General features: G+C 32.3%; 1 protein-coding gene across 1 annotated transcript in view; it reads left to right on the forward strand.

Annotated features, from left to right (window-relative positions):
• Abca3 (ATP binding cassette subfamily A member 3) overlaps window positions 1-9,485 on the forward strand; it is a 64,614-nt gene extending 55,129 nt beyond the window's left edge. The window contains exons 20-31 of the mRNA XM_085949417.1: window positions 93-264; window positions 788-913; window positions 1,034-1,157; window positions 1,319-1,440; window positions 1,890-2,014; window positions 2,454-2,637; window positions 2,917-3,078; window positions 4,203-4,360; window positions 5,192-5,288; window positions 6,345-6,524; window positions 7,042-7,279; window positions 7,920-9,485. Coding sequence (XP_085805543.1) covers window positions 93-264; window positions 788-913; window positions 1,034-1,157; window positions 1,319-1,440; window positions 1,890-2,014; window positions 2,454-2,637; window positions 2,917-3,078; window positions 4,203-4,360; window positions 5,192-5,288; window positions 6,345-6,524; window positions 7,042-7,279; window positions 7,920-8,106 — 1,875 coding nt within the window. The 3' untranslated portion in view covers window positions 8,107-9,485. The remainder of the gene's footprint in view (window positions 1-92; window positions 265-787; window positions 914-1,033; window positions 1,158-1,318; window positions 1,441-1,889; window positions 2,015-2,453; window positions 2,638-2,916; window positions 3,079-4,202; window positions 4,361-5,191; window positions 5,289-6,344; window positions 6,525-7,041; window positions 7,280-7,919) is intronic.
• The last annotated feature ends 4,215 nt before the right edge of the window (window positions 9,486-13,700 follow it).

Here is a 13,700-nt window from a genome sequence, read left to right on the forward strand (position 1 = left end):
ATTATTAGGTATCTTTTGTATGATATTTAGCAAGAAATGAGTAATTATGATACATTAATAAGGTACATGCTAAATGTAATCGATTATTTTAGGAAAATATGTGCCGCTCTAAGCTTCTTCAATTGGCGTCTGGTGCATCGCCCACCATCTTGTGGTCAGCGGCCTTCGTGTGGGACATGATATCTTTTATTGTGATCGCGTTGTCGCTCTGCATTACCCTCGCTGCCTTCAGCCAGACGGCTTTCTCAACACCTGCCGAGATAGGTAAGCATAGTCGAACTGATATTGAACTTAGTCATTACTAGGGAATTTGTACAGATCATGAGAGCCATAATTCGCACCTTCACGTGACGATATCACAGGAGAAATAGTACGCAGGATGAATGTGAAGTTATTACTCTTGAGGAATGACAAAAATGAACTATACATAACTTTTATTGAAGAAGTATAAAATGGAATGGTGAACAGTTCAAGAGTTTGAACTAATAAATTACTGACCATATCCGATCCTAATAAGATCATATAGGTCTCCACAAAGTAGTGGTTTGTATTAACAGATTTCTGTTTTTATGAGAAATGGATGTTAGCCACTTTCTCAATGTATTAGGTCCATACATTGATAAATTGAAAAACAATATGTGTATTTGCCAGACCCAGGATTCAAACCTAGGTTTTTCTTTAACATATTGGTGACATAACAATACAAAAGCACCTATAGAAATAAAACATAATATGTCGTCATTATATTGATAATGATGATTTTTCACTCTCTCAATGATTTTTCCAGGCCGGGTATTCATAGTCCTGATGATATTTGCATTTGGAATGTTACCTCTCCACTTTATCGCCGCATCATTCTTCCGAACCCCTTCCACGGGCTTTTCAAGAATGTGCCTTTTCAACATCTTCACAGGTAACTACAGAATAGTCCATTGATATGATACTCTGTGTGACTTTTTCATAACTAATTTCCAATCTTTGATTTATTCATGTATTGTGTATCGAGTTCTGAAAAATACTTTTTAATTTTCAGGTGTGGCAACATTTTTGGTTGTGGAAGTCTTGAATGCGCCCGGACTCGGCCTGGAACATATCGGCAATATCCTACATTGGGTATTTTTACTATTCCCTAACTACGGACTTTGTAAATCTCTCAGGTGACTATCTACCTTCCGCTTTTCGATTACATATCAGGCGTAATGTACATTGATTGTTGCAATACTATGATTTTTAAAACACTTATATTTTTAATTAAGTAGTCATTTTATAAGTGCTTATGATAATTTGTGATAATATTATTTGACTTACTTTTCCACAGGAATCTTCATACAGCTTCTGTGACCTTGACCAGCTGCAACGCTTTATGTAAAGTACTCCAAGTGCCAAACTGTACGCAGCTAACTCTCTGCGATACGTCTCCATCTTTTTCATTTTGTTGCAGTAAGTATCATACCTACATAATAATAGTATGTTGTATTTAGCCATATCCGTTCCCTAAACTTTTACATCAATTATGAATTTTGTATTTTGAATTCTTTTGTATTATGAATTTCGAATTATTTGGGGTAATTTTTAAATTCGAATTACATACAACAAATTTCAAATTATGGTTATATTGAATAGAGTGGAATCTTAACACACTTTTATTCAAAGAATAGTTTTTAGTTGTTTACACGATTCATTGGTTTTTGGTATGATTTTGAACACGTACCTACAGCTTTAGAGACAGGATGAGGCCCCCTACTCCATCATTCTGTATATATATTTAACCAACAATATTTATTTAGTTGAGATGCTTATCTCTTTTATTCTAGTTAATTTGTCTCAACCATAATATAGACCCTTCGTTTACAAAGTTGAGTATTATTTATTTTATTTGTTTTTTCCAGTATCTGATCATCCATACTTCGAGTGGGACACGCCTGGCATTGGTGCCAACATAACATACAGTCTACTTGTTGGAGTCTTGCTGTTTGTCGTTCTGCTGATCAAGGAATACAAAATCATCCACATGGTATGATAATTCAAATATTGTATCTATCAATGACATCTTTATAATAGGTACATGGATTACTTATCATGCGTAACATGGGCTTAGCATAGCTATTACATTTACGTTTAGTAAATTGAATTCTTTATAAAATGTTTGAGACTTTCACAGTTGTTTTTTATCGTTATAGGTTTTTTATATATATTATATTTATAATATAGGTTTACGGTGGAAACCGAGACAAAAATCTATAACGATGAATTCTCTACCTTTAATGTATTGATATTTATAATTAATACATAATATACCTCTCCGTTTTTCTTTATTTTGATTTACTTTTTATAACTATTACTTTTGGCAAACATCATGGCCAAGAAAGTGAAACCGTTTTTGAAATTTAATAAATTCAGCATTCAATTTCGAAGGCATCTATCTTATTAAATAAAATGTTTTTTTATATTAGATCTGGAGGCCATGGAGTTCCCCTCCGGAGCCTTTAACTCCGGATGAAGAAGACTCGGATGTGGCTTCAGAGAGGGCGCACATCGCTGGCTTGGAGAGAGACCAGTACAATCAGTACAACCTGCTCTGCAAGGACATGAGCAAATATTACGGGAAACTGCTGGCTGTTAATCAACTTTCCATCGGTCAGTGTACTTTTAGATTATTACAGGCATATGAGGACAACCTGTTGAGTTCAAAAAAAGGTTGAGTGTTTAAAACAAATATGCGATTTAGAAGGAGTGTGTTAAATTCTCATTAATATCAGTTATCAGGATCCACAATAAGCAAGCATGTTTATGTGTGTGAGGGCCAACTCTTAATGGATTATTTTGTATGTTGGAATGTATTGGTATATCCCCCTGTCTATAGTTTGTCTATTTGCCCATGCCTGACTTTTAGAAGGTTTTATTTTAATGTTGCAGGTGTAAAGGAGTCAGAATGTTTTGGATTATTGGGAATAAACGGTGCAGGCAAGACAACAACATTCAAGATGCTCACGGGTGACTTGAATGTCTCTTACGGAGGTGCGTGGGTCTCCGGCTGCTCCGTCAACACCGACATGAAGACTGTCTATAGAAGCATTGGTAATTTATACAATTTCGTGCTAATAATTCTTTAGTTACTTGTGAGTCAGCTTTTAGTATCATGTACAACACTTAATTTAAGATAAGATTTATAATATATAATATATTCTATTTTTTTAACACTACCACAGCAACAGCCCATGAGATCTAATGACAGCGGTAAGAGCAAAACATTCACGTAAACATCCAGACTTTGAGAAAATCACATAAATTTGGATAATAAACCAGTGCCTTACATACTAGACTATAAAAGCCGCCCACTTGATGCTTAACATTTTTAATGTGATTGAATTGGAGTTATAGAATAAATCATATTTTGTAAGATTGTGCATTGAAATATGACAGCTTTGCATAAATATAAACAAAAAAAAAACACGTTTTTAGTGGTTGTTGATCTAAATATTGTAAATTAACCCAGTTCGGTGTATTCGGCTCCCTTTTTATGTAAAATAATCAACGCAGTCTGTTCTTTGACAGCATTATAATGTGAATGTTTTAATTCCAGTACAAGTCTTGCTTGTTATATTTTTGAAATCAGTCAAAGCTCACTTGAGAGCATGGCGACTTCAGTCTTGGGTATCTGCTTCTGAGACATTACTAGTGCGAAAAACTGCTGATGTTTCACATCAAACGTATGGGCCTTGTGGTAAGCTCGACTAAGACCGAGTGTGGTGCGCGGAAGGGTTCGTGTTGTTAGGATTTCTGTTTAAAATGGTCGATGTATAATAGTAATCAGTAGAGTTGTACCCCATACATTCATAACACATTCACGATTATTCTTCCAATAGATTATCTTGGCGATACCATATGTATTCAAAATTCACTTGTAGAGTGACTTTGAAATTATGTTGAAATTCTTATGGCTTTTGACAGATGCAGGCGATAATAGTCTGCAGTTTGGTACAAATGAATCCACAATGCAAAATGACTTACAGCTGATTTAAATGTTAATTTTAGTTGTTTTTATAGCTTCACTATAATATTATTTAGACTCCATTTTCCAAAACGTCTTTGGTTTCTGCTACTATAAAAAGTCATGGACAATTGTTTCTCTTGCATTGCTCTTAAATCGAATACTCGTAACTGCCTGTTTATCAACCACTAACCTTCATCATCTGTTTCAGGATACTGTCCTCAGTTTGATGCGTTGCTGGATGAGATGACGGGTCGGGAGACGCTGCACATGTTCTCACGGCTCCGTGGGATCCCACCTTCCCGTATGGACCGATATGTGTGGGACCTCAGCCGGAGACTCGGCTTCGTCAAGCACCTCGATAAGAAGGTGGGATTTATTTTTATTCTATATATATTGTGCTATTTTACCAGCTAATAAAGTTGCTTTCTCACTAATGACTCACAGGGATTCTTGGATGTAACGCATGGTGTCTATATGCCTCATCCTTTCTCTTTTTGGAATTTAGGAACTTGTTAATAACTACTCTCATAGACACCAAAGGTCTTAGGGTAGTATTATGTACAAGATTATACAATGCCTCGTCATTATTTAGATGAATAATCAGAAGAAAATCTAACGTATATCATACATTGTTGTTTAATTTAATAAAACACAATTTTTTTGTAGTACTTATTCCACTTTTAATCAATAAATTAGGACCGGTTTCGGTTTCGTCCGCCTCAGAGGGACATTTTTAACTGAATACATTTTTTTTTTAAAAACAATATTTATCAAACAAAATCCAAAGCGACAGAAATAATATAACAATAGGTACATAAATTATCCGTCCAATAATACCTTCCCAATAAGAAATTAATTTAAAATTAATGAGGTTGGACATTAATATTTCATACTACATCAGGGGCACTAAACAAATTATTTTAAAATATTAATAAATATTTAAGTATATATTAAATATTTAAAATATTATATTAATAAATATTTTAGTATATCACACATTCAGTATAATAAAATGTCAAAAAAGCCCGCAATCTTGTTTATGCAACAATATTTCAATATTAACTTCTCTGTGGTTACCATTTTAACCTAATAAAAACGTTTGCCATCAATTTGTATTGTAATACGAAATGTTGAATATGTCTATGTATAAAAGTCAAAACATTGTTTTAAACGGATGTTTTCGTTTTTTCCTCACAGGTTAGTGAATACAGCGGGGGAAACAAGAGAAAGCTGAGTACAGCGTTAGCTTTGCTCGGTGACCCCCAAGTTGTCTATCTGGATGAACCTACTTCAGGTTAGAAAGATAAATTTTATATTTAAAACAACTGCAAGTACCTATCCAATATAGACGAGTTGGAATTTGTTGAAAACTGTAGAGCTTTATATTGTCACTCGTTATTTTGGTCCCGCACCTTACGCACTGGACTACGAGGACTTACTTAGATAGTTCATATTTTGTAGCCTGAAACAGCTGTCGACATCAATAAAACATGGAGTTATACCACATAAACACCGGTTTAATTAATACCAATCTATTTTGTTGCAATCTATTATTGATATTCATGGGAATCACAATTATGAAAATCAATAATTATTTTTACTTTTATTATTTATTATATTTTATTATTTTATTACAAGTTTTACAGTACACAGATTTATAAAACCAAAATTCATTTCCGTCAAAACTATAACAAATGTATCAGTGAAACGGCAAATAATTTTCAACTATAGGTGCGACGAAATTTAAGACTGGCTGGCATCAGAGAGCGAAAGTCTAGCTGTCAACACGTCAATTTGTTTTGTGATGGCGACGGGGGAATTAATTCTTAAATTGTGTAAAGATGACTAAAAACGTTACCCATTTACTTCAAAAAGAAAACATGTCAATGAATATATTATTATTATTAGTCATAGAACAATAAACATAACATTAAATGGACACATGTTGACTTTTTATGACAAATTATGTCTTGTTCTGCACGCGTCATTTGCACAATCTTCGCGTCGCATAGTCACGATCGTTTTAGACCGTGCTCCAGCTGAAGTATAGACTTAAGCAATTGTTATAACTGACTAACCTTCTTCTTCCTTAGCAATATTCACATATTAAGTGAAGTATACTGGTGACTATATGGCGTCTTTGACAATTTCTATAAGTCGCCAGTGTTTTTACAAGCAAGAATCCATGGCAACATAATATCATGATTAGCTTTCTTTTGGCCATGTTTTCACTCTATTGTATCCATAACATGTGCCCGAGCCATCACTTCCAATTTTGCCTTTTGCATAATCTGCTTTACTAATTCATGACAATGTCTCCCGATTAAATAATCATTATGTGTTGATGCAGGCATGGACCCGATGGCAAAACGTCAAGTGTGGCGGGCGGTGTCGGGACGTGGCTGTGTGGTGCTCACCTCGCACAGCATGGAAGAGTGCGAAGCGCTCTGCTCTCGCATCGCCATTATGGTCAATGGAAGACCCCGCTGTCTGGGATCCACTCAGCACTTAAAGAATAAATTCTCACAAGGTAATTACAAATCTATTTCACCATCTAAGCGGTAAGCACATTTGCCGAAAAATAAGGCATAAATACAGTCTGCCATTATCTTTTTAAATTTACAAATAATGCATTCAGCATTACCAATATAGAGAATACTAACTTATCTGTAGTTACCAATTTAATCATACTAAAAATCTTGCCTTGTAATTTGCTATCAAATGTAGTTTATATTACATACTCTCTCTAAATATTATAGCATAGAGGAACTGCTTATGTGTATATTGTTTATGATTGTTATTGAGGACTTTATTATGACCGCGACTTGTATTGCATGGCCTCGTCTTGGTTTCCTTAGCAGTCTCTTGTTTCCTGCACAAATTATAGAATATCATTGGTTGTGTGGTACATAATATATAGTTCAATATCTTTGAAATGACAATATTATATTATTTGTTCAGCACGATTGAGGATGTTGAATATTTCGACTGTATATAATTGTTATGGAATATTTCATTCACGAGTATATGTACCGTTATTTGACTAGGCTACACACTGATTGTGAAGCTGAAGAGGTTCGCCTTGATGCCGACGGCGGCTGACGGCAGCGTACGGCCGGACATACTGAACAACCCGCTGAGCTCTCGACACAATTCGTTTGTGAATGGCACAAGCGCCGCTGGCCACTACCGCACGCGGAGCAGCTTCTCCAATACGCACACCATGTTTGACACTGCCTCCGTGCATCACTTCCTCAACGACAAGTTCCAGGGAGTCCAACTCAAGTCAGTTCTTTTGCCTCACTTACCATTGCGTAAATATTTAACCAAGCTAAACTTTCAAAATGTCTCATTGTTTACGTTGCATAAAAATCTTTCCAATTAATTATTTTTACTTAATTACAATATAAATTACAAGTTATAGTGTTTTTGCAAGCTTTTGAAAATTCTTGCAGAACCTGATTGAGAATCACTGATTAGTGTGACAATCCTGTTATATTTGGGACAGAATTATGCTACAAGGAACCATCCCACACATTCTTAATAAATGCATTTAATTCTCGATTTATACAGTAGTGTGATTGAAAGTAAAGTGTCTATAAACATATAATTTGTCCAATTAAAAATATATACATAAACATAGTACTTGATCCGGATGATTTAATAACAATTAAAATCGGTTTTATTTAAGCAGATAAAACAAGATCCTAATCGATATACGAGTAGGTATATATAGATCAAGTTCTACATATGTATATATTTTGTTTTATTTCAATTAATATAATGCCTTTCCACCGAGCCATATTTCATTGCTACAAAGAGTACCAAGGTATGAAATTTCTATACCAATCTTTCTACGGTTATTCCTTCTAGTTAGGTATAGTCAAAACTCTTTGATTATAAAATGTCTGTTAATTTCCTACAGAGAATCATATCAGGGCCTCATCACGTACTATTTACCGGACACCACCATAATGTGGTCCAAGATCTTCGGAGTGATGGAAGCCGCCAAGAATCAGCTCAACATCGAAGACTACTCCATCGGGCAGACCAGTCTCGAGCAGATCTTTCTGCAGTTCACCAAAGAGCAAGTGGCCCACAATGACGGATAACATTAGTTCAAGAGTCATTCTCTTATATCTACCATATTTTTGAACCTGAGACTATAGGCCAGGTGAGCAAAATGATCGGTGATTCATTTATGCTACCGAATGTTCATGGAGCATTTTGTTAGGTCGTAGAATATCTCCGAGATTACCGTATCGCATCGATTATATGATGCATGCTTTTTTTTTTATTTTCGTGTCTCTAAATTCAGGGTTCGTCTTACAATCACTGCCAAAAATTATATTTTATGGGAAATTCAAATGACAGAAAAATCAAAAACTGAATCTGAAGAAGTATCCGTCGGTGATATTATAGTTGAAAGTATGCACAATTAAACATCGATTATCTGGACCTCAATTCTCCGGATAACTTTTTGATCATCAGTTTCGGGTGATTATAAGAAAAGGGTACAATTTACAATATTTATGATTAATAAAAAAGTGAATTTTTCATAAAATTCTGCTAAAAAAGTTTATTCTCGAAGAAAAATTTTATTATTTTTTCGATTATACGGATTTCTCGAAATTCAGAATATCTTCATCCCCGATTAGTCTGGATAATCATGGAACATGTACATTGTACATAAATAATGCTTTTTATTGTCATTGTAAGACTTAGTAAAATTTTTATGATTCCATGATTATTTTTTTTTTATTTAAAAATAAGCATGTCTCTTATAATCGATGCAATATGGTATCTGTTATTAGCTCTTACTCCCTGCTCATGATCCGGTTAAGTATTTCAAAGAATATTCAATGTTCGGTGTACAATGCGACTTCTTATATAGTGGATAACATATATAAGCGCTTTATGTAGTATGTAGTTTCGTTACTGTGATGATGTATCGGCTGGTTATATGTAAATTATAGGTATTACACTTCACCTTGAGCTCTTGTACCCAAAAGAGATCACCATATAGTATTAAGATAACAAAATTAACACGTTTATGGAGCATTGCAGACAGTAACGTTCCAATTTTATTAGATTCAATAAGAACATAAATTTTATATTGATTCGTAATTATTATCAGATATAGGTGAGACTTGATACACCTATTTGCTAACCTACTTTTCAATCATTCAGAATGTTATGTAAATATATACAATATGATTGTCTTTCCCTTGTATTCCATTGGTTTTTATTACATATTTTTTAAGTGTTTTTTGATTTTTTGGACACGAATTTCATCTAAATACTATACGGCCATCTATTTCCGATTCAACAGCTCATGGTAAACTGTGTTACGGCCGACTGCATGCGTACAACTTTCCGGACACGGTGCCGGCCATTATATAGCAGTCGCACTATTTGGCTATCGGCAGCGTTATACAAAAATTTATTAAAATTTATAAGCATTGATATGACAGCAATGCTGTCAGATTTTAAAAATAATGAAACAATAAAAGGGAAGAAGAAGAAGACTACGAAGTGGTGAATCTGGAACAGAAACAAGAAACATTATTTTCGTTTATCATTTTTTTTGACATACGACATTATTGCAATGTGTTTGTATTGCGAGTGTTTTAATATTGTAGGTATGTAAAATTTTGCGTAATACGTAGATAGATAGCCAAAGATAATGGTGATTTATTATTAATTGAAAATGTTTTATTTTCCAGCTAAGTTTTGTATACAACAAAATGTGTTGTATGAAATCTTAGCGAAACATTTTTATCAAATTTCTTTTTTTTATATGTACATGTTTAATTTATAATGCAGCCACGGAAAGAAAGCATTGGTCATTTTTGAGAACAAAAAGCGTAATGTTTATTCACAATAAATTGTTTATTCGTAGTAGTTAAAAGTAAGCTCGAAATATGTTTTATATTTTTTACAAATATACCATGTCTTAATATTATAATAATCATGTTTATTCTTGATACAATTTTAATTGAAATTCTGTTTTTTGGTGAGAACAAAGGTAATAAATAATTATTGTTGATTAAATGATTATTTAAAATTAAATCATTCCATGATATCATGACATTTTGTTACTTTCTACGTTGACCTCAGAGATGATATATTATTCTTTCTCTTAAATAATATTACATTTTTATTTTAGTATGTATAATATTAATATTAATTTTTTAGATATTAAAAAATGATAGAGTGGTATGTAGTTGATACAATTATTAGACAATTGTAAGATGCAAAATCAATTAAGTACCTATATAAATATATTTCAATTTACCCCCCCCCCCCCCCCCCTCTAGCCTATATAGTTAATTACCTGCCATTAGTATATAACATAAATAAAAATACTGTAAAACCTCATTAATATGAATACGGTTAATTCGAAATATACCGTAAATCAAAATTTTCGCTAAAATAGTCTTATAAAATGGTACCTTTAATTCATCACGAAGTTCACAATATCTCACCATAAAATTCATTGTGAAAATCTCTGCTTTTAACATTTACCATTGTTTTTGGATTCTCTAATTCAGTTTGTTGGATTTTATATTAACTCGTTCGACGCGGACGACACGGCTGCCGTGTCCCCGTTAAACGGCCATTAGATGCAGTTAGCATGCTATTTAAATGTGGTAATAAAAGGTACGCAGTGATTGTGTTAACAGGTTTTGTTATAAAGAAATGATTTGTTTAATTTCAATTTAATATCACAGATTATTTACGAGCAGGACATTATTCAATAGGTTCTAACAAACCTCCTTCGGCTCTCTATACGAATAAGGACGAATTACAAAAATTAAAAGAGGAAATTTTGTTATTGAGGGGCAGGGTGGTAAACACCCACCGTAGAAATAAAGAAATGGCATAATAATCATCAACATACGTCGAACATCGATGTTAGTACCTATTAAATTTTTTATCTATACAATTGTTTTAGTGAATATTAACTCCATGCCACAAGTATTTAAAAATATGACGGATAGAAATTGGTGCATGGATTAAAAAAAACCTTAATGTTTAAAAACTTAACCTTCCTTCTTATAAAATGTATACCTCATTAATTGAATAGTAACCCAGTGACAAGTAAAGTTAACGTAGCAATTATTGACAGCTTTGAACATAACGCGGGCTAGAAATAGTTGTACGATCAGTTTAGATCCAGGTATAAGAAACACGTGAGAGTATGAATGACTTTGTCTCATAGTTTTGAACAATACTCTTGTTACCTATCACCGTGACGTGCTCTCTTGCGCTCCTAACTTCACACTTAGCAATAAATTCGTTCAGGAGTTAGTAGTGTAACAGATCACAGAGTTTTACCCGATCATCAAGCAATAAGACTTACTTACGTTTAGAATTTTGAGACACATCTGCAGTATGCCGGAATAATTCAGTATTTGACAGCATGTAATACATTAATTTGTAATTTAGGTGCTTTGAAAAAATGCAAGGTTATAATAGCGTCTGTGATTGAAAATGGCAGATATTTCATATTATAAGTGCCAAAGCACACTGGTAGTGGCGCGTGTGGCATAGGTGGCGCTTCCAGTGTGCTTTAGCCCTAAGAGTTGCCACAAATTAGTTGTAAATACTTGCTATAAAAAATAGTTACTGTTTTACATAATTATTGTATAATTTATTTGTCATATTACGTTGGCGCTTATACGTTTTGTGTTGCATATTTTTTTTAAATTGCAATCATTTTTACCAATAATACAGGTTTACCAACTTATCATGCACAGCGCACAATCATTGAGAAGATTTAAATGTGATTAACTTTTTCGTATGTGATTGATGGCAAATGAAGTTAATTTATAATTAATTTTCTTGATAATGTATTATTTTGAAGATTTAGAATAAGTTTTATAAAAGAAAAAAAATATTATTGACATGTTAATTTGAAGTTATTAAATCAACTAAAATGTCAATCAAAAACTCGCTTAAATAATATCTCTATGGACTTATTATTCTATCACACTTTTTTATATTAAATTATAATTTTAATTAAATTAAACTATAATTACTTAAAAGAGTTGACGTCTTTACAACAACTTTTTGTATTTAATGTTGAGATAATATTATGCACTAATTATATTAATTTATTTTTAAACTGTCATGATTTGTTGGTTTCTTTATATATATATTGAACTTACTTAAAAGAGTGTGATATCAACTTAATTGTAGTAATTAATTATATTATTACGTAGGCTTTTTCGCTTATTAGGTTTAATTTAGAGTACATAATAATATATAATCGTTAATTTAGAATTAATATACTTTTTTCAATATTATGCTGTTTATATTTTTATTTTATTGAGAATTTGTTATTGTTTATTTATAAGTGGCTTCGAACATAATATGTAGACAATATTAAAATTGTTAGTTTAATTTTATTTATGATGAATTCTCTGTGATCTTTTTAATCGTATCTTAATAAACGTTACTTCAATATTTATTTTTTTAATTTTTATACGTATTTTCTTTTCCTTATTTACTGATAAACATTTCAAAAAATATATTGTCACAAAGTTACTCTAATATTTATCCGTTGATATTATCTATTTTAGTTTCATGAGATTTTTTTTCTGTATAGAAATCAAATAAATAAAACTCTCCTATTATTTAAGTTTACGATACTATATCCTAATATTATTTAATTTAAATTTAATAATATTAACTGAGGGTGTCAATTACTATGGAATTATATCAATTAGATAGGGAACCTAATTATTTATGTTTTTTTTTAATGGGTGTTGGAATATTTTTTTTTTATTATAATAATATGTTATCTGTAAAATGTGTTACGCAATATAAACCAAATCCAACTATACTGTGAAGTAATAAAATTGTTATCTATATATATTATTTAGAGCATATTGCAGAACCAAAAGATAGACGTCTAACTTACGATGTCAAAATCAGCAACCCAGTTTGTTTGAGAAAGTCAAAAAACATGAAGTATTTTTACAAGTTGTTTCACCTTTTTTACTTATACCCCATTTACACATGCATGGATTTACTGCTGACAGTACGTATTATCACAGTCACATCTAGAAAATACACGTGTAGACACTTACTATCGTGAAAATTGAAAGATTGCATGCATGGATCAAAAATGTTCAGAGGCTTCTGAATTTTCACGCGATGGTTGGAACTTGCATGATGTATGCGCATGCACAGTACAAGAATAGTGGCGAACCTGCCGGAAAAAACACGAACTGCACCGCACAGTGCATTTTTACGTTTACCAATTCTCACAACTTATCAAATAGCACCGTGCAATGACAACAATGCGTCTCGCTTACGCTTGAAGAATGAGATTGGCGAGACAGTATTACATGTAAACAGTTATTATCGCGATAGTTTAATTTACACATTATTGGTGCCAGAAAATCCATGCACATGTACACATCTACACATGGTTCTGCACTACGCTCTTAGAGTTAGTTATAATTACAATATATATATATTTTTTTATAACAATATGTTGTGTACTTCTGTTGCATGTTAATTTTTTATTTTATTACAATTTGATTTCTAATGGAACATTCTTTGTCTTGGACTATTATTTTTATATACGTAAGAAAATTTAGACTAAAAATGTTTCTAAATTTTTTTTTCAAATATGATTTGCAAATATACTAATTCTTTCAACTTTAATTTGAAGTTGGCACAATGTATTATC

This window comes from Rhyacophila brunnea, unplaced genomic scaffold (assembly GCF_057557595.1).
Source record: "Rhyacophila brunnea isolate RB1 unplaced genomic scaffold, BYU_Rbru_1.0 scaffold_22, whole genome shotgun sequence".
In the NCBI taxonomy this organism is placed as follows: Eukaryota; Metazoa; Arthropoda; class Insecta; order Trichoptera; family Rhyacophilidae; genus Rhyacophila; species Rhyacophila brunnea.